The sequence below is a fragment of the Gracilinanus agilis genome, chromosome 1, assembly GCF_016433145.1.
Source record: "Gracilinanus agilis isolate LMUSP501 chromosome 1, AgileGrace, whole genome shotgun sequence".
Classification (NCBI taxonomy): Eukaryota; Metazoa; Chordata; class Mammalia; order Didelphimorphia; family Didelphidae; genus Gracilinanus; species Gracilinanus agilis.
In genome coordinates, this window is record NC_058130.1 from 341381994 (window position 1) to 341406106 (window position 24113).

The window sequence follows — 24113 nt, forward strand, 5'->3', positions numbered from 1 at the left end:
TTTTGTGCTGTCCTCTGCCTGAATGCTATTATTACAGCAAAGTTGCCTTAATAGTAATGACAATAATAATAGTAGATTGTTCATATTTACCAAAAGATTTGCCCAATGACAATAACAACTGCTTTTTAGAATTCCACCCTTTGTGAGATGATGGTTTTCTAAAAATCTCCTGATTGCAGGTTCCTCCCTGGTGGTTTGGATGGAAAACTAAAAAAAAAAAAACCAAAACTTTCATTCCTACCTCGCATAAGGCACTAAAATTTGTGTTGTGGCCATAGAAATGAAAAATAATATTATCCCTTTCGTCAAGAACCTTATTATCCAATGACAGATATGATTTTAAAACAGATAACACAATCTGTGCCAGATTTCTCTATATAAACCCAGTCATGCATAAAATTGATTTTCTGATGATCCATACAGAGATCACTACCCAGTATACCTCCAATATTGCCAGTTTGCTCCTAATGGTTCTTGGGATCCACTGGATGGATCTCTGTGCTTTCTTCACCTAATACCTAAACCAGCTTTGGTTTCACCACCCTTTCTGCAGCCATGCCTCCACTGTTAATCATGACTCTAATATTTAGTAGTCATGATGATTTTTATTGGGACCTTAACTTCCTTGAACTTTACTTTCTTCATCTATAAAATAAGGCTAATAATCGTAGTATATATTTACCAAACAGATTGACTTAAGCTAATGAGTAGAAAAGTTTTCTAAACCAGGAGTACTAGCAGCTAGGTGGCTTAGTAGATTGAGATCCAGACTTACAGACAGGAGGTTATTGGTTTCAAATCTGGTCTGAGATCCTTCCTAGCTGTGTGATCCTGTGCAAGGCATTTAATCCCAAAGGCCTAGCCCTTACCACTTTTCTGCCTTGGAATCACTACTTAGCATTGATTCTAAGATAGAAGGGAAGGGATTTAAAAAATAGACTGAGATGGAACAGTCAGGCAAGTAAGAGGAAAACAAGGAAAGGGAAATTACCATGAAATGTTATGACCATGTGACCTTACTTAAGTTACTTAACCCCTATCACCTAGCCCTTACCACTCTTTTGCCTTGGAACCAATATACAGTATTGATTTTTAAATGGAAGGTAAATAATTTTTTAAAAACTCTAACTGTTAAAGTTTGTAGCCCTCATAATCTGCTTATAAAAATATCAGCTGTTGGTATTCTTATTCCATGTTATCCATCTTTGTTATTCTTGTTATCCACTATTATTCCTATTCATTTTGTTTTCTGGAGTTTTGACCATGACTTTCCAGAGATGTGCTTAATAAAGGTGGGTTTTTAATGATAATTTGTATAATGCTGTGAAAATTCTCCTAATTGACATGTTTTCCTACAGAATTACCTTACTCATGAGGAGCTGTCCATGACACTACAAATGTTGTCAGCTGTTGCTTTGCTCAACCAAGCAATGGAAAACCAGGATCTTGAGTCAATACAAAATCATCTCCAAAATCCTTTAATAGGTTTCAATGACGTGGATGAAAAATATTTGGGATGGTAAGGAAACCTTCATTGCTTTCAGCTCTTTGTAAAAGTAGAGGTGAGATTCTGCTATCATTTACTTCCAGGGACCTCCACACTCAAGGATGCAGTCCTTCCTGTTAAGGCCCTTTTGAAATGTTTTGTTTCCTGATCTTGCATCTTCCACGTGGTCATGAAGTGCTAAGAATGTTCATGTAGATTGTCTTCACCGTATTTCCTTTTTTGAAAACATGGACGTGTTTTCATCCAAATCTGTATGATGTAAGGGAAGATGCCACTTTGACATATACATTTTACATACTTTAATGTAAAGATGCTACATGCGGCCTTCTGTCAGTTAGGAGAGGTCATGTAACAGGCTCAAGAAGAAGTCAGCAGAACCTGTGTTTGAGTCCTGTTTCCCCTGCATGCACCAGACCAAGTGAGCTCTCAGTGTCTAAGGCAACTCTCTGCACTGGTAGATCTGATAGCCTTCACCCTCCCTGAAAGCATCCCCATCCATCTGTCCTGTAACCTGCTATAAAAGGGGAAGAAGCAGATGTTGAAAAGAACAGGCTTCCTTTTGCTTTTTCCTTGGGACACACTAGAACAGGGTCCTAGATATCAGATCCCCATCTTCAGCTGCTGTTCCTTTTATTTGGTGCTCCCAGAACTCAATCCTGGACAGCAAGGTCTCAAGAGCCCTTACTGCGTGATGGGTGGATGTTCTAAACCCAAGTGAAAAGTTTGAGAAACATTCCTGAATGAGGGAGAGAGCAACCCAGGACACTTTTCAGTCACACTGTACAGGCTTTTCATCATTTATGTTGGTGACCAACAGAGAGGAGATAATACTGTACCTCTCCCACTTTTGAAATTCCCCACCTCACACCGCACCACTGCCCACCCCCAAGGTGAGCATAGGATGTAGAGAAGATAGTTATATTAGAGGACAGCTAACTCAGCCACCTCTTTAACAGAGAAGGAAAGTGAGGCTTAGATTGGTTTATTGACTTTGCCTGTGGTCCCATGGGTAATAAATGCTAGAGTAAGGATTTTTTAAAAAAACCTTTACCTTACATCTAAGGATCCATATTGTGCTTTGGTTCTGAGGCAAAAGAGCAATAAGAGAATGCAGATGAAGTGACTTGTCCAGGGTTAGGCAGCTAAGAAGTGTCTGGGGTCATCTTCGAATCCAAGACCGTCCCTCTCTCAGCCCAGCTCTGAATCCACTGAGCCACCTAGTTATCTCTAGAGTCAGGATTTTAATCTAGCTCTTCTGACTCCAAATCCCACAGGCATAATATGGAAACAAACTGTGCAGAGAACCACGGCTGTGTGCCTTGGATGGAGATTAACATTTCAATGATGAGATCATTTTTGCCCTCATGGCCTTTACAGTCAAGGAGGGAGATTTGTCACATACCCTTATACCTTTAATACAAAATATTGCATGATAATATCACGAAAGAGAAGTTGTTTTACCTCATAATACAGGAATATCTAGTGGGTCCCCAAAGCAGCTTTTAGTGTCTCTGTGAGGTCTGAGAGTGAGGGTGGGAGAATCTGACTATGAAATTGCTGTGCACTGAGTGGGCACATTTTAACAAAATATCAGGAGGATTTCTTCATAAAAAAATTTTAGTAAGATAGCCTCCTGTTTCTATGGAGTTAATCTTACAAAGCTGTAATATTGAGTTCAAATCAATCACTTACTAACCACCTCACCTTGAGTCATTTCTATTCCTCTGCCTCAGTATATTCATCTGTAAAATGGGATTTCGGGCTAGCCTAAGAGGTTATTTCTAAATTGCCTGGCCCATGAGTTGCTACTGATTGCAGCAGAAATGTCTGCTATCACTTTACTAAACTGTGCATTAGAAAACAATGATCTTGCCTCTGTCTCCCAATTGTAAGGGCTCTGAAGGCAGAAATGATCTCATAGCTTTTTAATATTCTTTTTCTGATGAAGATAGAAGATAATGAAAGAATCTCTCTTCTACTTTGGCTCCCTTTAGAAATTTTCCATTTCAGGAGTTGAGAGAACTTTTAGTAGCTAATGGTTTACAGGTAATAACAATGGTCACTCAGGTAACTGAAAATAGATCAATGTAGCTGGATCTGAAAGTGGAAACACAATATAAGTCAAAAACATTCACTAGATGTTTATTCTGTACTAGGAACTGTGTCTGTACTAGGAACTGTGTCATTCTTTTTTAATTGCCATGGAAAACACACTTCCATATTGGTCATTGTTGTTAAGAGCAAACTCATACAGAACCAGAACTCCAAAATAAAACTGAAAATACACTGATATGAAAGATAAGTCCACCAGTAACTGTGTTAAGTTCTGAGCCTAGAAAGAAAGGCTTAATTGGGTTCCTTCCCCTGGAGGAGTTCACATTTCAAAGGGAGGGACAACATACAGGATAGATACAGAAGATATAGAAGGAAAAGAAGCTGAGAAGGAAAGTCATTAGTACCTTGAGAGAAGGTAGGATTACAGCTAAATGTTAAAGGAAGCTGAAGATACCAGGAGGCAAAGGTGGTAAGGGAGGGAAAGCAGAGAAGATGCAAAAAGAGAGGAGAATAAATGAAAATTCTTTAGAATATTTTTATAGGCACCTAGTTAGGGACTGTGGATAGAACATTGGGCTAGCAATCAGGAAGGCTCATCTTAATGAGTTCAATTCCAACCTCAAATACTTACTAGCTGTTATAACCCTGAGAAAGCCAGTTAACCCTGTTTGCCTCAGTTCCTAATCTGTCAAGTAATCTGAAGAAGGAAATGACAAACTACTCCAGTATCTTTACCAAGAAAACCCCAAATGGGGTCACAAAGAACCAGAAATGCCTGAAAAAATGACCGAACAACAGTTATGAAGAGAACGTGATAGTTTCTTTACTAAGACCACTACTTGAGAATATCCCAAAGAAAACTAGTCTTATAAACTTTGAGATGTCCTAAGGTTTATATGTAGTGTGTTGTTCTGGAAAGAATGTTGAATTTAGAGTCAGAAAATCTAGACTTGGGTCCAAAGTCTGCCCCTAACATTATGTGTAATCTTTGGCAAGTCACTCCGCAGAAGGCTTCCTACCATTCATCAAAACTCTATGTCAAAAAGGTGCCTGTTAACACTTTAGTGGGTTGTATTTGAGTCAGGATAAAATGTGACCATACTCTCAAGGGACTTGCTAGTTAAAAACCAGAGAATATAGGCTTACCAAAGGCTACATTGGGGTCAAGGCGAGTAGGTAGCAGGAAGACTTCAGATAGGTTTAGCATTTGTGGTTTTCAGTAGGATGTATGAACAGAGCCAAAGAATTTCAGAGAGAGTGAACAGTATCTTCTAACACTAATGCTATGACCTAGGGGCAGGTCTTTGAACCTACCTTAATCTTAAATTGCTTAATCTGCAAAATGAGGAAGATAATAATCATACCTGCCTTATTTACCTTAAAAAGTTATTGTAAGAATCAAATAAGATCAGACATGTCAACATATTTATGAATATGTTCGATGAATGTGGTAGTGGTAATTAAATTTTTTAAATTAATTTTAGAACAGTTGAACTTGATGCCTGTGTGTAATATGAAAATGCTTTGTAAATTACAAAGATAGATGGATGAGACAGACAAAAAGGGAGAGGAAAGAGACAGGGAGAATTAAGAGGAGGGAGAGTTAGATCAAGGGATGGAGACAAAGGAAGGAGAGGGAGAGAGAGAGAGAGCATTTATTAAGCACTCACTACATGTCGAACCTCCCAAAAATTCTGAGATTTTAAATAAAAGCAATAAATAAATAAATAACACCTAACCTCCCCTAGATTGAAGGATCTTACATTCAAATGAGGAAGCACGATATCAGTGTACCAAACAAAGCTGAATGGGGAGTCTTGGGGAGGAGGGGAATAAAAAAATCTGAAAAGAGAGTAGCTGATCTTGGAGGGAAATGAGAGTAGATGTTCTGAGAATTTTTTTAATGGTTCCTCTGGGAGAAGCTCATTGGCTCAAAGGAGAGGGCCACAGGGGTGTAAAAGATACTCTTTCCCCTCCAGGAAACTAGCAAGTGATTTCTCTGTAACTTATAACATGTAACCTTAGCTTCCCATGGGAGGCACTGAGAAATTGCAAGCAGAGACTGAAACTTTGGTAACAAAGGTAGTATTTGTCAGAGACTAGATTCTTTTTTTTCTGGGAAAGGAAATCAATTTATTGATTAGGCTAACTAATCTTTCTTAGTGATCAAAGATGAGGAAGTCCCCTCTAGCAGATCCATAAATAGACAATTGTATTCACATGGATATCCCAAGACAGCTCTAATTGGTAAATAGCCAATGAGAAAGTGATCCATCAAAATGCTCCCTCCTCCCCATCCTCTGCATGATGACAGTTAGTCATGTTCTTAGTTCTATGCCTCCAATATGGTGGGGAGAAATCTTGTTCTGCCTGTTCATGAGTGTCCTCTAATTATTCTTACCTTCCATCATAGAATCACTACTGTGTATTGGTTCCAAGGCAGAAAAGTGGTAAAGTTTAGGCAATGGAGATTAAGTTACTTTCCCAGGGTCACACAGCCAGGAATTGCCTGAGGCCAGATTTGAACTCAGGATCTCCCACAGAGACTAGTTTCAAATCCAGGTCCGTCCATCATCACCACTTTCACATCCCACAAGCATCTTCACCTCATGTATAGAAACTACTTTGGACCCACCGCCACCCTCCAAACCCACTGACTCCTCTAACTTTTTTTTTTCCTGAAAGTTATCATTATCCTTTCAGTCTCAGATTTCTAACATATTGATCATCCTTAATTCTTGACTTTCCCACTCTCTCTCACCACCCTCCACCCCCTCATACATTAAGGTAATTGCCATGACTTTTTAATTAAACGTTTTCTTCAAAACATTGAACCTAAATTGCTTACTTAAACATACTTGATAAGTATTTAATTAGTTTCAGTTCAATAAGGTGACTAAGATCACAGTAAATTTTAAGCACTGAACCAAGATTCAGGCAGACCTGAGTTCCAATTCAGCCTCACATGCTTATTAGCTAAGTGACCTTGGTCAAATCACTTCACCTCTATTTCAGTATTTTAATCTGTAAAGTGGGTAACCATTATAACACATATCTTTCAGTACTGTTATAAGGATCACGTGAGAATTTCTACAGAGCATTTTCCCAGCTTTTAATCAATTTAATCAAGGTTCATAAACGTGATTATTGATAACAAGGCTTATTCAGTTTCAGTTGTCAAATCTTGTGCATTCTACATTCCCAGCTTCTCTTAGATCAGGGGTCGGCAATGTATGGCTCTAGAGCGATATCTGGCTCTTTTGAGGGCCAGATATGGCTCTTTCTGCAGGAGCCATAAAGTCAATTTTTTTTCAGGTGCTGTTACAGGAGCTCACACTGTGAGCACTGTACGGCTCTCACGAAATTATATTTTTAAAAATGTGGTGTTTATGGCTCTCACAGCCAAAAAGGTTGCTGACCCCTGTCTTAGATCTATAGTCCATCAATAGGGGGACCACGAAAACCAGCCCTTCATCAGTTCTCACTTGGACAAAAGCAATAAATTCTTTTTCCTTTTTTTTAATCCCTCCTCTTCTGTCAGTTCTAAGGCAGAAGAACAACAAGGGCTGGGCAAGTGGAACTATGATTTACCCAGGGTCACCAAGCTAGGATGGGTCTGAGGCCCCTCCTACCCTCTTGTTCTCTCAGGGGAGGGATAGCTATAGGAGACTTCCTTCCCTGAGCCTTCCATTGTGAGCATGCCCCCACCTGGAATCATTTTGCATATACTATAAATATTTGTCCGTCCCTGTGTAACTCCTCATAAGTTTAGGGTTCCTTGTAGTCAGAGACTATTTGGTTTTGTCTTGGTGTCCTCAAGACAGTCCAGTCCCCAAACGGCTCTTGAATTAACAACCTAATCATTTTCCACATGCTTATATAGTGAATCTCACTGAAGGGCTACATAGCATGCTGCCTCCCTTCTCTCATATCACTTTGTTTCCAATATCTAGCTCCCAGAGTATCTGTCCTGTTTAGTCAATTTTGTAAGAAGTCAACTGAAAAATGAAAATTAAAGTTAATAGATTTATGTTGCCTTTTGTCTTCCACAGTTATATTTGTAAGCTCCTGGCCATTAAAACTGAAGCCTCATCTCAAGGACAAGATAACTTGACCCGAAATGAAATCCAAAATTATATTCATGTGGTCAATTTGGAAATTCAAGAAGAAGAAGAAAGTAAGTGCAGTCAGTTTCATTTTCCAGAATGGTTGAGAATATAGGTATTCTAGATAATTAAAGGTTTGACTTTTATGCAATTGTTTACTCAATTTTTAATTCCAGCCCTTTTTTCAGGGAAATTGTTCTCATGTTTATTACATGATTTTTGTCTTTTTTAAATTGAAAGAGAATCAATACAATATTGGTTTCAAGACACAAGAGAGGTAACGCCTAGGCATCTATGGTGAAATGACTTTTCCAGGGTCACTCAGTTAAGGAAGTATCTGAGACCAGAGTTGAATCCAGAGCTTCTCAGCCCCAGGTTTAGCACTCTTATCCATAGCCACATACTTCCCCTCTAGATGATTTCTAAAAGTGCCTTTAATATGACAATGAATATAACAACACTTTCTTGACTATAGAGCTCTGATCATCATTATGATCACTGATGATGATAAAAATGTAAAGGATGTGGGATATTGGACTAAACATTTAGTCAGTAAAGGAAACATTCTCAAATAATCAGAAAATATCTACAGGGAACTGTGTTGTTCATCATAGTTGCTAGCTTTAGTGGTTAGTTGTATAATAACCCAAGGGAAACAGAATCAACCTGATCTCTGGCACTTCTTAGAAATCGTAAATCCCCAAATTGTCTCCTCCAGTGTCCAAGAATAGGCCTCTGTGGTTCAGATGAAGAACAGAATAAAATTAAGTATGGTAAAGTCATGGAATAAGGATCACTCCATTAGTTTGTCTCCATCATTCTGGCTCTTCCCACTGTTAAGCAACCCTTTCTCCAGTTCATATGCATATGTATAAAACAATGATGGCAAACCTATGTGGCAGGTGCTATAGATGGCACACAGAGTGCTCTCTGTGGGCATTTGCCTTCCTCCCCTCCCCCTGAGATCGTTAGTAGAAAGGCAGAAGTACTTGGTTGATGATATTTTTCCCATCCCCTGCCCCTCTACCCAGTCCCACAATGAGAGTGCATGGGGGGGTAAGGTGGGTGGCTCACAGGAGGCAGACCTAAAGGGGGAATGGAAAGTTCAAGTCACTCCCATCCACCTCTCTATACTTGATGAGAACATTCCTCACTTCTACAGTCCCTCTCCCCAGCAGCCCAATGGGAGAGCTTCCTCTTTCACCTGTGTGGGATAAGGAGGATCAGGGTGTACCCAGCACTTGGGGGATGAGGGGCACAGCACATGGTCTCTGGGGGCAGATGGGCATGGCATTCAGTCTGGGGGTAGGTCCAGCACTCCATCTCTAAAAGGTTCTCTATCACTGGTATAGAGTATTCTAATATCCTATGCAATCTGCTGTGTTCATGCTCTCTAAATAGAAGAACTAAAGAAGAATTAGATTATTTAGTTTCTAGTTTATTTTAAATCTTATTTTCCACAAGCCCTTATTAATTATGATTTTATTGCATTGTGGAATAAAAAAATTGCATTTATTATTTCTGTTTTCCTACATTTGTTTGCAATGTTTTTATGCCTTATGTGCCATGTGCTGCTGAAAAGAAGGTATATTCCTTTTTATCCATCCCTATTTATTTTTCTCCAGATATCTATTAACTCTATTTTTCTAGTATTTTATTCACTTCTCTTACTTCTTATTTTTTTTTTTGGTTCGATTTATCTAGTTCTGATAGAGGAAGGTTGAGGTCCCCCACTAGTATGGTTTTACTATCTATTTCCTCCTTAAGCTCCTTTAGTTTCTCCTTTAGAAATCTGAATGCAGTATTATTTGGTGCATATATGTTGAGTACTGATATTTCTTCATTATTTATACTGCCTTTCAGCAAGATGTAATTACCTTTCTTATATTTTTGAATGAGATCTATTTTTGCTTTAGCTTTGTCTGAGATCAAAATTGCTACTCCTGCCTTCTTTGTCTCAGTTGCAGCCCAGTAAATTCTGCTTCACCCTCTTACCTTTACTCTGTATGTGTCTACCTGCCACAAGTGTGTTTCTTATAGACAACATATGGTAGAATTCTGGTTTTTAATCCATTCTGCTATCCTCTTCCTTTTTATGGGTGAGTTCACCCATTCACATTTGCAGTTATGATTACTGTCTGTGTATTTCCCTCCTTTTTGACTTCCTCCTTTGATTCTGCTGTTTCTCATATCCCTCTTACCCTCCACTCCAACTTTTCACTTTTAGTCAGTCTCCCTACTTTCCCCTCCCTAATGTTACTCCCCTTCCCACCTCTTCCCTCTTATTTATTCCTCTCTTACTATAGTGCTTTTTAAATGACCCCCCAACCTCTCCTTCCCTTGTATTTCTCCCCTCCACACCAGCTTGTTTATTATCCTTCTTTTTCTCTATAGGGCACAATACAATTCTCTGCCTCTCTGAGTCAATTTTAGTGTGTGTTGCCAACCTCTTCCATCTTTCTATTGTATTGATATTTTCCCCTTTACCCCCATACACTTCTTTGTGAAATATATATTTACCCCATTTTATCTCTTTCCCCATTCCCCTAGTTTTTTATATTTTTTTGACATTTCATCCTATTCAGTTTGTCACTATACCCTCTAAGTATACTTCTTCTAACTACACTGATAATAATAACAATTTTTAAGAGTTACCAATATCATCTTTTCTTATAGGAATACAAATCCTTTAAATTTATTGGGTCCTTTAAAAAAATTTTTTTTCTCTTATTTACCTTTTGGTGATTCTCTTGAGTTCTGTGTTTGGGCATCAGATTTTCTATTTAAGCCAGGTGTTTTCTTTAGGAATGCTTGAAAGTATTCTATTTTATTAATTGGCCATACTTTCCCCTGCAAGAATATAGTCAATTTTGCTGGGTAGTTGATTCTTGGTTGTAGACCCAGTTCCCTTGCTTTTAAGACTCATATTCTATACCTTCTGGTCCTTCAGTGTGGATGCAGCCAAGTTCTGTGTTATCCTAACTGTGTCTCCATGATAGCTGAATGATTTCTTTTTAGCTGCTTGTATCTTTTCCTTGGTCTGGAAGTTCTTGAACTTGGCTATAACATTGCTGGGTATTGTCAATTGGGGATTTAATGCAGGAGGTGATCTGTGGATTCTTTCAATCTCTACTATACCCTCTTGTTTAACTGTCAAAGCAGTTTTCTTGGGTAATTTCCTATAGAATAATGTCAAGGCTTTTACTTTTGTCATGATTTTCTGGTAGTCCAATAATAATTAAATTGTATCTCCTGAATCTATTTTCCAGGTCCATTGTTTTATCAGTAAGGTGTTTCATATTTTCCTCAATTTTTTCATTCTTTTGATTTTGTTTTATACTCTTGCTGCCTTGTGAAGTCATTTTCTTCTAGTTGTTGGATTCTAATTTTTAAAGACTGAATTTCATCCCTGGCTTTTTGATCATCTTTTTCTTTTTTGGTCAGTTTTTCTTTGTAGATAATCTTTCACTTTCCTGGCCTCTTTTTCAAGGTGGTCAATTCTGGCTTTCAAGACACTGTTTTCTTGTTTTAGTTCATGTGCCTCTGTTTCCAGATGACCTATTTTGCTTTTTAAGTTCTTTTCCCAATTTTCTTCAGATTCTCTAATTGTTTTTTCAATTATGTTTTGAGTTCTTCCAAAGCCTTTGTCCAATTTGCTGGAGTTCCCGAATTTTTGCTTGGTGTTCCTTGGCCCTCCTCTGTTCCATTTATTTTGTGTTCTTTATTTGGATAGAAGCTGCCAATTGTCATTTCTTTTATCTTTTTCTGTTGTTTACTCAAATTTTTCCTTCCACACCCACCCCTTCACCATCATTGGCTATATTCTTGCTCCTCTGTTTAGTTTCTGGATGTGTGGGTTTGGCCTATTCTGTCTTGAAGGGGCTTCTTCTCTGCTCTGCTGATTAACTGGATTAGGCTGATGGAGCTGACCTATTGTATTAATGAGCCCTGAGGCCAGATCTTCCCCAGTGGCTGGCAGAAACTGAAGGTGAAGGTGAAGGTGAAGGTGCAGAGGCTGAAGGTAATTACCCTTGTCCTCCTCTCTTCTCTTTTCTGCCAGCTGCCTCCATGCAAGCTGCCAGGTCAGATCCCTGAACTTCCCCTGGTGTTACCAAGGTACTCTGTTGTGGTCTCAGCCTTCGCCCTGGGATCCCAGTCAGCTGGATTCTTATCATAGTTCTGAGTACAGTAAATGGGGGAGGGGTGAAGATTGGGCTTCCCTGTTCTCTGAAGGCTTCTTATCTGCACCATTGCTAGATTGGATTAAGCCTGGCCTAGCTGTTCTGCTGAGCTAGATGTGCCCTGAGGCCAAAACCTCCAGAGGCAGAAACCCAAGATGGAAGAGTGGTGGCTGAAGCCTGTGACCAAGCTGGTCTCCTCTCTTCCCCTCTCCTCCAGTTACCTACCTGCCAGCTATGGTCAGAGCCCTGAGCCTTGAGTAGCTGTGGTAGCAAGACACTCCTTCTAGGGTGGAGCCCTCTCCCCAGATCCTAAGAACTGCCCAAGTCTCAGCACAGTAGGAGGGGGAGGGGCCCTGGGGACCTTCTTTCTTTTCCTTAAACCCAAGAATTCAATCTTCTCTGCATACCTTTTAAGTTGAATCAAGCAGGAGGGTCCCCCAGCTCTGTCCTATTCTTGTATTTGGTTTTGTGTCTCCCTCAAAGTGCTTTGTTTTTGATTAGTGTGGAAGGGTTTTCACAGAGGACTCTACTTTTGCTTCTTCTAAGCTGTCATCTTGACTAGAATATGGAAGGACTAAAGAAGAAATATGGCTGGGCCTGGAATTGACCCTACCAATGCAAACAGTGGGAAAAGTCATTACAACTATTTTGAAGTAGAAGAAAAGAAAGAAAAAGAAAATAAAATTCATCATATTAATTTCTTACTCATATGAATACACACAACCACACACCACCACCAATAATGTAAACAACAGCAAAGACAGCACTAAATTTCTTCTTTCTGGATACTCTCTTCCCATTCATGGCATCACTTTATTTGTCCTCAGGCCTGCAGAAGTTTTATTTGTTTTAGTAACTTTTACTTTTTATTATTTGACATGTAAGACTAGTTTCATATACAAAGGATGGAAAAAATGGATTGTGTATCAAACTATAAAAATCTCTACTACATCTAGCTTGTTTCATTTCTTTAAAAGTATAGTAAATTCAGAATGTCCCTTTCAAAGCCATTGTGTTTATATGTGTCTCCTTCCAAACCTGCTCCTTTTCTCATACACACACACACACACACACACACACACTCTTTAAATACTTCACTAACATTCTTTTCTTCTCATTTTTGGTATTTCTATCCTTAGTACTTTCTTTCCCCTTTCCTACCCTCCCAAAATGAAAACAATTTCCTCATGAATAAGCAAAGACAAGCAAAATAGATTTATATAGTGCCCATGTCTGGAAATGTATTTCTCATTCAGTACCTCTATTCCATCATCTTTCAGAGTAGGGGAAATATGATTTATCATCAATTTCCTTAAGAAATTATATATTTAGTGATCAGAATTCTAAGGTCTTTCATACTTTTCTTTAAAATTTTGTTGTCGTATAAATTGTTCTGGTTCTACTCACTTTACTACATCATTTGATAGAAAATTTCCCCAGATTTCTGTGGAACTATCCCTTTTGTCTTTTCTTGAAAGGCAATAATATTCCATTGTATTCATTTATGATATTAGTTTTAATTTTCTCATGTACCACTAAGTTAGGTTCCTGTATGCCACTATGATAATTGTTGAGTGAGGTACACAAGGCAAGGATACACTAAAACAAAAGCTGAGGGCTGAAAACCTAGTCTTGGGAAGCTTCCCTCAGAGTGCTGTTAACTATTGCCTTTAATCAGATGCGAACTTGTATAATCTTGAACCTTTTCCACTAATGCATTCTCTATGCCAGTGATGGCGAACCTTTTAGAGATTGAGTGCCAGATGCTGCCCCCACCCCCACCAACCTTTTCCCCACACAGGGGAGGGAGGAAGAGCTCCCATTGCTGGGTGGAGGGGTGAATGAAGTAAAGAATGTCCTCAGCGAGTGTAGAGGAGAAGGGAAGTAGCCCAAGGACTCTGTTCCCCTCTCATTCTGCCATTTGTGAGCTGCCCACCTTACCTGCTGAGAGCTCCCACTGGGATGCTGGGCAGAGGGGCAGGGAATGTGAAAAAATTGTGTTCAGGCATGGTAGAGAGGGGGAGGGGATCAGCTCTGCCCAAATCCCTCTCCCTTTCTAGTAATGAATGGGGGGAAAAGGGCAGGGAGACCAATTGCTCATAGAGAGCACTCTGTGTGCCATCTTTGGCACCAATGTTGTAAGTTCACCATCGTTTCTCTATACTGTGGCCAGATTGATTTTTCTAAATCAATTCTGAACATGTTTTTTTCTAAATACTCAGAATTCTTTAGGCATCTCATTCTGCTTCTAGAATGAAATCTAAATTCCTTAGCTTAGTCTTCAAGGCCCTCTATGATTTGATTCTAACCCACCTATCCAGATTTTTGTCCCATTCCAAAATACCAATCAAGTGGCCCTCTTTATTAAGTATCAAATGTCCTTACCCTCATATATTTTTTTATTCTGTACCTTTATCACTCAATCAACTTCAAACCTTCTTTAATGTCCAACTAAAGTATGACCTTTTCAAGGTAGCTGTCTTGAATTTTTTTTGCTCTTTCTTTTCACTTCCCTCATACTTCCGCCCTCTACCAATTAGGATATAAATAATCTCTCCCCTTGCCCCATGTACATCTGTAGTTCTTTGTATACTTCTTTCTGAACTTACATTCTATATAATTTTTCTCATGTATATGTATCATGAATAAAAGCTGATTGTGAACAGGTTTAAATGTTGTGTTCCCCTTTGTATACTCCAAAGCACTCTAAGAGGGGAATTTAGATATTTAATTAAGGTATGGTGGTCGCCAGGAATCAGATTAGCTCAATTCCATATTTAAAATAGACCCAAGTCAGTATGGCTTTTATAGAAGTTTATTTACATTAAGAAGGTAGAGAAATAGAGGACAGACTCTGGCCTGGACCACCAGAGGTCCAGACCAGGTGAGAATTTAGAGGTTAATTAAACAAGGCTACTAGCCATAAGGCCTTTGGCAATTAGAGAGGCAAGAGAAGCCTCCTTGAGGTAGAGACTCTAGAAACGCCAACGGAGGCGAAAGGAAGTCAGCCTAATTTACCCACGTGACAATTCAGAAGTAAGCCATCTGAGGTCTCACCAGAGATCCTTCTACACCAAGTTCAAAGCGCCAACTGCCTCAACAGGAAGTTACCATCATATTTGAAGGATAGCATCTTTCATCACTTCCTGTATCCATTCTAATTCAAGTGGACAAATGGCAGCCATGACACTTGTTTTGGACTGCCCAAAGGGCAGTCCCTTGTTCTTGATTTGTTACTTATTGTCACGTGTGGCTAACTAATCTCCTCCCCACTGAGTTGGGTGGGATGACATTATTTCTGATGGCTAGAGTCTAACAATGAAAATGAGGATGAGCTAATTCCATTTACACAGCACCTAGCATATCATAATGCTTAATAATCACTGGATATTTTCCAAATAGTCACTGAATAAATAATTTGTTCTAGAATAAATATGCTTATAATCATAGACTCACGGAAATAGAACTGGAAGGGACTCCATTTTACAGATAAGGAATTTTAGGCTTAGGGACATCAATGTATTTTATTATGATATTTACACTTTACTCAGATGTTTGACCTTGACCAAATCATTAATAGAAAATGTTAAATCTGGAATACAATGGCCCAAATATAATAGACAATAGATTGGAAAAAAAAATTTCCTGAACTGTGTTTCCTGTGAATCCCTGTTAATTTTGCTAGAAAAGCTTATTTTTCCCTTCACAAATCCCTAGGGGAATACTTCTAGCCATATAGTATATACAAGTGAATTTTTTGCTTTCTGTGTTTTGGTTCTCTGCTTGACTTTGTTGAAAATAGTTATTTTGGTTGTTAACTGTGGTATCTACTATTTCAAATATGTCTCATTTCAGTAATCTCCATGGAACTGCATGAATTATTACTGTACCAGTATTTCCTTATAAGAGATCTTACTTAAAATAAGTAGGCCATAAGCTGAAGTTTCCAAAATGTTTTAATAGGCAATTTTATCTTTGACCACAAAGAGAGGCAGTGATGTCCATGTGCCCAGGAGGCTTCTGGGTAGTTTTTCCCCAGCTCCTGTGAGGTCATTTACTATGACCTCACTAGCTCATGTTTTTAGAAACATCAAAAAGAAATGCTAACCAGCTATATCTTCAATGAGCAGTCAACTTGGCATGGCAAACTTACAAGGTGATCAGTCATCAGGAATGCACTCTCTCTTAAATTTGGTTGGACTTAATTCACTAAGGACAGCCCCTTTTGCTGCAGTGTTCCATGCTTTCCAGGTTATCAATTCTATTGTGTGAAATGATGTTATTCTAGAAATGTATATATTTCTTTAGATTTTACAAAGCACTTTCACATATATTCTCTCATTATTTTAGACATACATTGCATTTTAGAAAATATAGACATTTTTTATCCAGAGACTTAATCATACTTTTATAATTCATAGCTAATTTTCAATTGTCCTTGGGCAGTCTTAGACTGATAAATTCCATTAAATATTACCATGGTAAGGGTTGGCAGATCAACTGATTTGAAAAAGTCTTAGTCCATTTTTTAAAGCTTATTTTGAGTGCTAAGATACAGCTCTTTGAATAAATTTATTCTGTTTTGTGGCACTTCGTATTTGTTAAGGTGGTTTTTAATTTTTGTTTTAAAAGAGACTGAAGATACTCTTCTATCTTCCCAAAAAATAGATAATAATAAGTTAGCAGTGTTTAATGCCAAGTTGTTGACTAGGGGCCTTCACCTGGGAGTAATTGCTGTCCCTCAGTTCATGTGCAATGACTAGATTTTCTTAGAGTAGGCTGTATTTTTTAAAAAGTTCTCACGTTGAGAGAATGTTCCATTGCTTGCTTTCTGTCTTACTTGGAGATGAGATAGAAGAGAATCTCAGAAGTGGTCATAATATAACTATTTATATTTTGGTACAAACCATTAGGTCTCTACAAGGGTTGAAGATCGGTGTGTAATTACCACACTTTGTAATAGGAACATTTTAAAGCAACAAATTAACTATTTCAAATATTGAGGCTATTCCTATTCATGTTTGTAACTGCCTCTTTGTCTGCAAAATTACTTTGTAGTTGCTGGATATTGGCTGCTTTTATGTCACCTCTGATTTGTTCTGTTTATTGAGGCAAATGAAATGAAAGTTTACTAGGCATACTCAGGAAACCAAGTTTCTCATCTTAACCATGTTGAGTCTCAGTTTCCTTCTATGTAAAATGAATGAATTAAACTTATTCTCTCATGTCCTTTCAAAGGACATGTTCCATCTACAACCCATGATGTAATGTACACTCATTTTTAAATCACTGTAGATGGGTAATTTCATAGTTCATCTCTTTTTTGGAATTTGCAGTATTTAAATATCTAATATATTATAATTTAAAAGAAAACCAAATGTTCTCTTAGTGGAACCGCCTTCTTTTCTCTTTTTTTTTTCTAGGAAATGCTGCTATAGCCGACATTAATAAAGCCATCGATGGAAAAAACTATAACAAGACTCTAATGGCACTGCAGGCACCTGCTGCCAAAGTGAGAAATGTGAATCCAGACAATGCTTGTCACTATCAAGATGTTCTGTTTTATGCAAAAGCAAGAAAAGTGAAGGTAGGTTCAAAGAGTATCAGGCTGCTTATGTGAGTAACACTAGCCTTTGGGAAAAGCTTGAAAGCTTTTTCTTAACAGATGCTATGCCCTCTCTTTCAGACTTTTTATCCTGGGCTCTCTCAGTAGATTTGAGAAAGCAGTGCTCACATCCAATCTCATGCACTTTGGCAGATGTACACATATGAACTAGTTTGTTCTCACTTATTTCATGCTTTTTCTTAGCAATACTAGGCCTGGAGTGGGGAGAAAAGAAGGAGAAGTGTCAGGCAGGAAGTAGTAAGGCAGCATTCCTTTTCTTAAGATGCTTGGCATTTCACTGTGAGTAGATAAGACATACTTGGTTTATGTGTATAATATTAATTACAAGGTCATTTATAGTAGCTACTGGTTTAGGCCTATGATTCTTTTTTTTTTTAATTTAATTGAGAATATTTTTCCGTTACATGATTCATATTCTTTCCCTCCCCTTTTCCCTCCCCCCTCCCAGAGCCAACAAACAAATTCCATTAGGTTACACATGTATCATTGTTCAAAACCTATTTCCATATTATTAATATTTGCAATAGAGTGATCACTTAAAGTCAACATCTCCAATCCTATCCCCATCAAACCATGTCATCAGTCATATGTTTTTCTTCTGCATTTCTGTTCCCACAGTTCTTCCTCTGGATGTGGATAGTGTTCTTTCTCATAAGTCCCTCAGAATTGTCCTGATCAATGCATTGCTGCTAGTAGAAAAGTCTATCACATTCAATTGTACCACAGAGTATCAGTTTCTGTATACAACACTCTGGTTCTGCTCCTTTCACTCTGCATCAATTCCTGGAGGTCACTCCAGTTCACATGGAATTCCTTCAGTTCATTATTCCTTTTAGCACAATAGTATTCCATCACCATCAGATACCACAGTTTGTTCAGCCATTCTCCAGTCGAAAGGCATCCCTTCATTTTCCAGTTTTTTGCCACCACAAAGAGTACATAGGCCTGTAATTCTTAACTTAAGACCATAGACTGCCAAAGAATCCACAGATTTGAAATTGGATGAGGAAAAAATTGAACATTTTTCACTAACCTCTTATTGAAATTTAGCATTTCCTTCAATTATTTAAAAATATTATTTTGAGAAGAGGTTTTGTCATATTGCCAAAAGGTGGAGAGGGTAATATGATACCCTAAAATGGTCATCTCAATTTTAGGCTCTTTCTTTCTTGGAAAATAGAGAATTTGAGCTCGTCATTGAAAAATTGTCAGGGTGTGGTTATAGGGTTTAGAGGATATTCTAGGAAGGAGAAATCACTTATATAAAGTCCAGGAATGTCTCCTTGCTTTTTTCCCTGTGGGCCTGGGATTTTGAGAATGTAACAAAATATCCAAGGTTAGAGGTGCATTTATTAGGAGTGTCTGTGCTAGCTGGTGCTCATAAGAAATTGAACCAGGCTGAACACAGAGGATGTAATCTAGCTCACAACTAGAGATCAAGGAATCATCTTCTCTGAGATCAGCTCAACTCTAGAGATATTAAGAACTATTGAGAAAACTACCAAGAACAGTGGAAAACTACTGCCTTCATCACAGTGACAGAAAGAATTTGGGGAGGACGGCCAGTAAGAAAATTATTCCCTTTGCCTTTATCTCTTCCTGCTTGCTTTGTTATCCCCTTCCTGAGCTTGTTTGAGGAAGGAGTTGGATAGCATTAGTGAATCTAACACTTTTCTTCTGGTCTACCTCTTTCCCAATTCTGCCAGCTCCAAACATTTTCAAGACTCTATCTCAGACTTTCAGAGCTGTGTGTTTGTGCCTGGTGCTGCTAGAAGCAGGAATTCCAGGCCCCTTTCAGAGTTCCAGACCTCTGAAGCAGCATGGACTTGGTGTCAGGAAGACCTCAGTTCAAATCTTGGCTCAAATCCTTACTAGTTGCTTGACCTTGGTCAAATTAGTTAACACTATTTGTGTCATGAATTAAGAGGTTGGATTTGAAAGTTTCTAAGGTCTTTTCCAACGATGAGTCTATGATCCTATAAATATCCTTTTCTTAAAGAATTCTTCAGAATGTACCAAAAAAAAAGTGAAATCATTCAAACTGGTAAAAGACTCCTGAGAGTAAGATTCTTATCAAATAATAATTGTCCACTTAGACTTGTTTTGCCTTCAACTACATCTCCTAGGCTGTTGATACAGGATCTGCTCTGGAATGATTCAGGGTTGTATGAGGAAAATATTCAATAAGTCCCACCCTGAATTTCATACTTGACTGTGAAATTACACAAAGAACTCTACTAAGGCAAGTTCAATGAGCCACATATGGAAATTTGAAAACTTTTTGCCCTTTTTGTTTTGTGATGTGGATTTTGAGGGAAAAGAAGAGAAAGAAGTCAAAATATTAAGTTTCTGTCTTTGGAGGCTGCTATGGGTAACCTTTGCCAGAGCAGAAACTTTCTCTATCCAAAGGATTCTTCTGGGCATTGCCTGTGGATAGAAAGGAAAGAGCATCTGGCTTAAAACCTTGGGAAAACCACTGCTTCTGTCACAGGGAAAGAAAGAAGTCAGGGAGGGAGGCCAGTAAGAGAATTATTCTCTTTGCCTTATCACTTCCTGCTTGCTTTGTTATCCCCTTTTTAAACTTGTTTGGGGGAGGAGTCGGATAACACTAATGAGTCTAACACTTCACTTCTGGCCTACCTCTTTCTCCAGCATTTTCAACACTGTATCTCAGACTTTCAGAGCTGTATGGTGGTGCTTGCTGCTCTTAAACTCTCAGAAAATATCAGATATGGTTGACTTAGAGACCTTAAGGGAAGAAGAGTATGAAAATAGGGCTGTCACTGACCCATTCTGACATTTTCTTAATCAGCAACTCCATCCCTCTCTATCTAAAGAACCAACTGAACATATGGTTTTTACTTTCTACATGTGATTTGTAAAGGGTAAAAATTATGGTTGGACTGAATATTTAAGAGTTTTGGTCACCAGGAAATGATTACACAATTCCAAATGAAAGACTCAAGTCAGAATGACTTTTATGGTAGTTTATTTACAAATAGGAAGAGTGAAAGTAGGGAAAATGAGAGAGAGAAAGATAATTACTCTGGCCCGGTTGGAAGGTCCAAACCAGACAGGGCTTCAGAGGCCCCAGCAAAGGGGAGCACAGAGGTTAATTAAACAAGGCTTCTAGCCACAAGGCCTCCTCCAAGACAAGAAGCCTCTTCGGAGGCTGGTACTTCCAGAAAAGCCAAGGAAAGGAAGTCAGCCTTTCACTCACCCATGTGACAATCCAAAAGGAAACAGTCTGAGGTCTCAAACCTGAGCTCTTCCAAGGCCAAGTTCAAAGGGCAAAATCCCCTTCACAGGAAGTACCATCATATTTAAAAGATAGTTCTTTGTGTCACTTCTTGTGTCTACCTTCCAGTTCTGTGGACAAATGGCAGCTTAAACTTTGCTTTGGACTGCCCAAGGGGCAGGGGTTTTTGATTTGTCACTTGCTAGCACACGTGGGTCATAGACCTCCCCCCACCACTTAATTCTTAAGTGGGGTGGGGTGTATGCATTCCTGGTGGCTAAAGTCTAAAGCAGTGGTTCCCAAACTTTTTTGGCCTACCGCCCCCTTTCCAGAAAAAATATTACTTAGCCTCCTGGAAATTAATTTTTTTTTCAATTTTAATAGCTATTAATAGGAAAGATAAATGCACCTGTGGCCATCACTGCCTCTCTGGATTGCTGCAGCACCCACCAGGGGGCGATGGCGTCCACTTTGGGAATCACTGGTCTAAAGAATAAATCTTCACAGACTCTGAGACATTGCTTTCATTAGAGAAACTAGCATAATAGAGTAAGCACACAAAGTTCAGTAGTCCTTTTAGGAAAACCTCACTTAATTAAATCTGTTAAATGTTAGGCTCAGAATAGATGCTTTTTAAGATCCTTCAAGTTCTAGTATTGTATGAATCTGATTTGTCAATATTTTTTCTGAATAAAAGCCTTCTTTCCTCACTTCCCACTCCCCCCACCCAGAAGGCATTTTTCTTTCTTCTGATCTCTTTCTCTTTTATCATGACTTTTGGCAACAAAACAAAGGAAAGCTGGTGTTGTAGTATGATGGAACCTCTTGCCTTTTATCATCAGATTTATCTAAGGAAAAATTCCACAAGCATCCCTTCAGTGCTTACTGTGGACAAGATCCTCTATGCTAGATGCTCTGGAAACAAAGACAAAAACAAACCAGTCCTCACCCTCAAGAAGCTTATGTTCTAACTTCCTAAATCCTATTGTAAAAACCTAGGGTTATGTTGCATCTAATATGGATAAAAATGGAAGCTGGTGTCACAAACTATACTACTCTCTAGAGGCAGCTGTATGGAATAATGGAGATTGCTGTTTCTATCAATGTTCTAGTCCAGAGTCGAGAAGACTTTCATTCAAATCCAGCCTCAGGCACTTGTTAAGTAACCCTTAGCAATTCACTGAACCTGTATGCCTCAATTTCCTCAATTGTAAAATAAGAATAATAACCTTTATTTTCTAGGGTTGTAGTGAGTTCCAAATGAGATAATACTTATAATGTACTTTCCTAAGATACATTAGTAGATACTTAGTAAGTGTTTGGTTCCTTTCTTTTCCTTCCTGTCAAACACAAAAGTTAGTGGCATTTTTATAAACTTGATCATCAGGGCATTGATCTGGGACTTAAAGTAGACTGGATTCAGGTCTTGTCTTTGCAAACAATTTCTCATTTAACAAAATGAAGGCCACTGGGTCTTTCTGTCTCGAGGGGCAATGAGAAAAAAAAAGAGCACTCTTCTACATTCCATTCTTAGGAAGATTTCTTCACTTTACATTAATATTTTCTATTTGAAAAAAAAAATGTACTTGAGGAATCATAAAATTATCTCCCCTCCTTAAAAGTTTGACTCTCCACTTACATTTTCTGGTTTGGTAGAAAATAAGTAACATTTTAGCTGTATAAATTTGAGGAAGTTAAAATAGATATTTTAAAATTTAATGATAATTTTTCAGGAATTTCAGGAAAATGACCTTGGTGATAATAGAGCTGAATTCAGAGAGCACAATGAGAAACTGCATTCTTCCCAATAGTGTTCAAATTTGCTTATATAAGACCTTTTACCTTTTTTTTTTTTTCATTTTTGTAAATGATTTATATGTTTTGGTATCTTTAATCAAATCCTTCACAAAAACTAGGTGAACTAGAAATTTAAAAGCCAAAAATAATTCACAGGTTCACAAATACATACAGGTAAAAAATTAATGCCTTTATCTTTCTTTATATAATACATATGTATACATTAATTGCATGCGATTGCATACTATTTCTAAACATCTTTAGTGCTACAAAATGTGTTCTAGCCTCTTCAATCTACAATTCCTAGTGTATATCCCTCAATGCCCATGTTTACTATCCCAACTTTCAACTATATATCATATCTGTAGAAATATATTTTACATATATTTGAGATTTTCACACAAAAATAGTTTCTCCCATTTAAAAAAAAATTCCGGATGGTTTTCCTTCCTAACAGTTAAGGCTATCACAAAGTAGAAAGTAGTAAGTTGTTCTTCTCTAGAAATCTTTTGTCAAAGTCTGGGTGTCAACTTGTCTAAATATCATAAAAAAAGGATTTTTTTTTTAAATATGAGTGTGGATTTGACTATCTTGTCTTTGAAATTCTTTTAAATATAAGAATCTTTGATCCTAATTAGAAATGAATATGTATGAATTAAGCTGATAGTTAATTTAAACTTAAACTATATTAGAGCTGATTACTTTTGAACCTGATATAAAAAAAATTTTTTAGTCCTTATTTTCTGTTTAAGTAACAGCTCTAAGACAAAAGGGCAAGGGCTAGGCAAATGAGGATAAAGTGACTTTCCTAGGGTCACATCATTAAGAAGTGTCTGAGGCCAGATTTAACCCCAACACCTCCCAACTACAGGCCTGGTGCTCTTTCCACTGTGCCACCTAGCTGCCCCACACCTGATATATTTTTCAAGCATTGACTTTATGGGCTTAAATAGCAATAATACCATATCAGATCGATTATTTTTCCCTTCTTATCACATTGAAATTTCTGTAAAAACCTGAAATCTGGGTATATAGAATTTTACATTGAACTCTATGGATTTTTTTTAATATTTTAAACAAGCTAGGATCATTTGCAAGCAGCTAGGTGGCACAATGAATAGGGTAGTGGGCCTGGAGTCAGGAAGACTCATCTTCTGGAGTTGAAATCTGGCTTCCAACACAGCTTTGTGAGTCTGGGCAAGTCACTTAATGCCTCAGTTTCCTTATTGGTAAAATAGGCTGGAGAAGGAGATGGAAAACCACTCTAGGATCTTTGCCAAGAAAATAACAAAGGGGATCATGAAGACTCAGACACACCTGAAAATGATTGAACAAAAGATCATTGATCAGAGCACTGTGCACAAGATTAGGAAAACACAAGTTATCAAAAAATAAGGTGACTTTGTGTAAGTAGGATATAATGTAAAGGACTTTTTGTCATCTATAGCCCCTCTGAAGAAACATCAAAAACATACTTTTATGATGATGAGGCTATCCTTCCCAATATTGCTGTTTATGTACTTTTTCTGGAGCTAAATGCATCTTTTTATTCCTCAAATGCTTATAGATTTTATTCTTAACACAAAATTAGCTATAAATTTCA

At 38.0% G+C, this 24113-nt stretch overlaps 1 protein-coding gene across 1 annotated transcript in view; it reads left to right on the plus strand.

Moving 5' to 3' along the window:
* LOC123236733 (ras GTPase-activating-like protein IQGAP2) overlaps positions 1 to 24113 on the plus strand; it is a 124062-nt gene that overhangs the window by 9506 nt on the left and 90443 nt on the right. The window contains exons 5-7 of the mRNA XM_044663129.1: positions 1359 to 1519; positions 7615 to 7739; positions 17273 to 17430. Coding sequence (XP_044519064.1) covers positions 1359 to 1519; positions 7615 to 7739; positions 17273 to 17430 — 444 coding nt within the window. The remainder of the gene's footprint in view (positions 1 to 1358; positions 1520 to 7614; positions 7740 to 17272; positions 17431 to 24113) is intronic.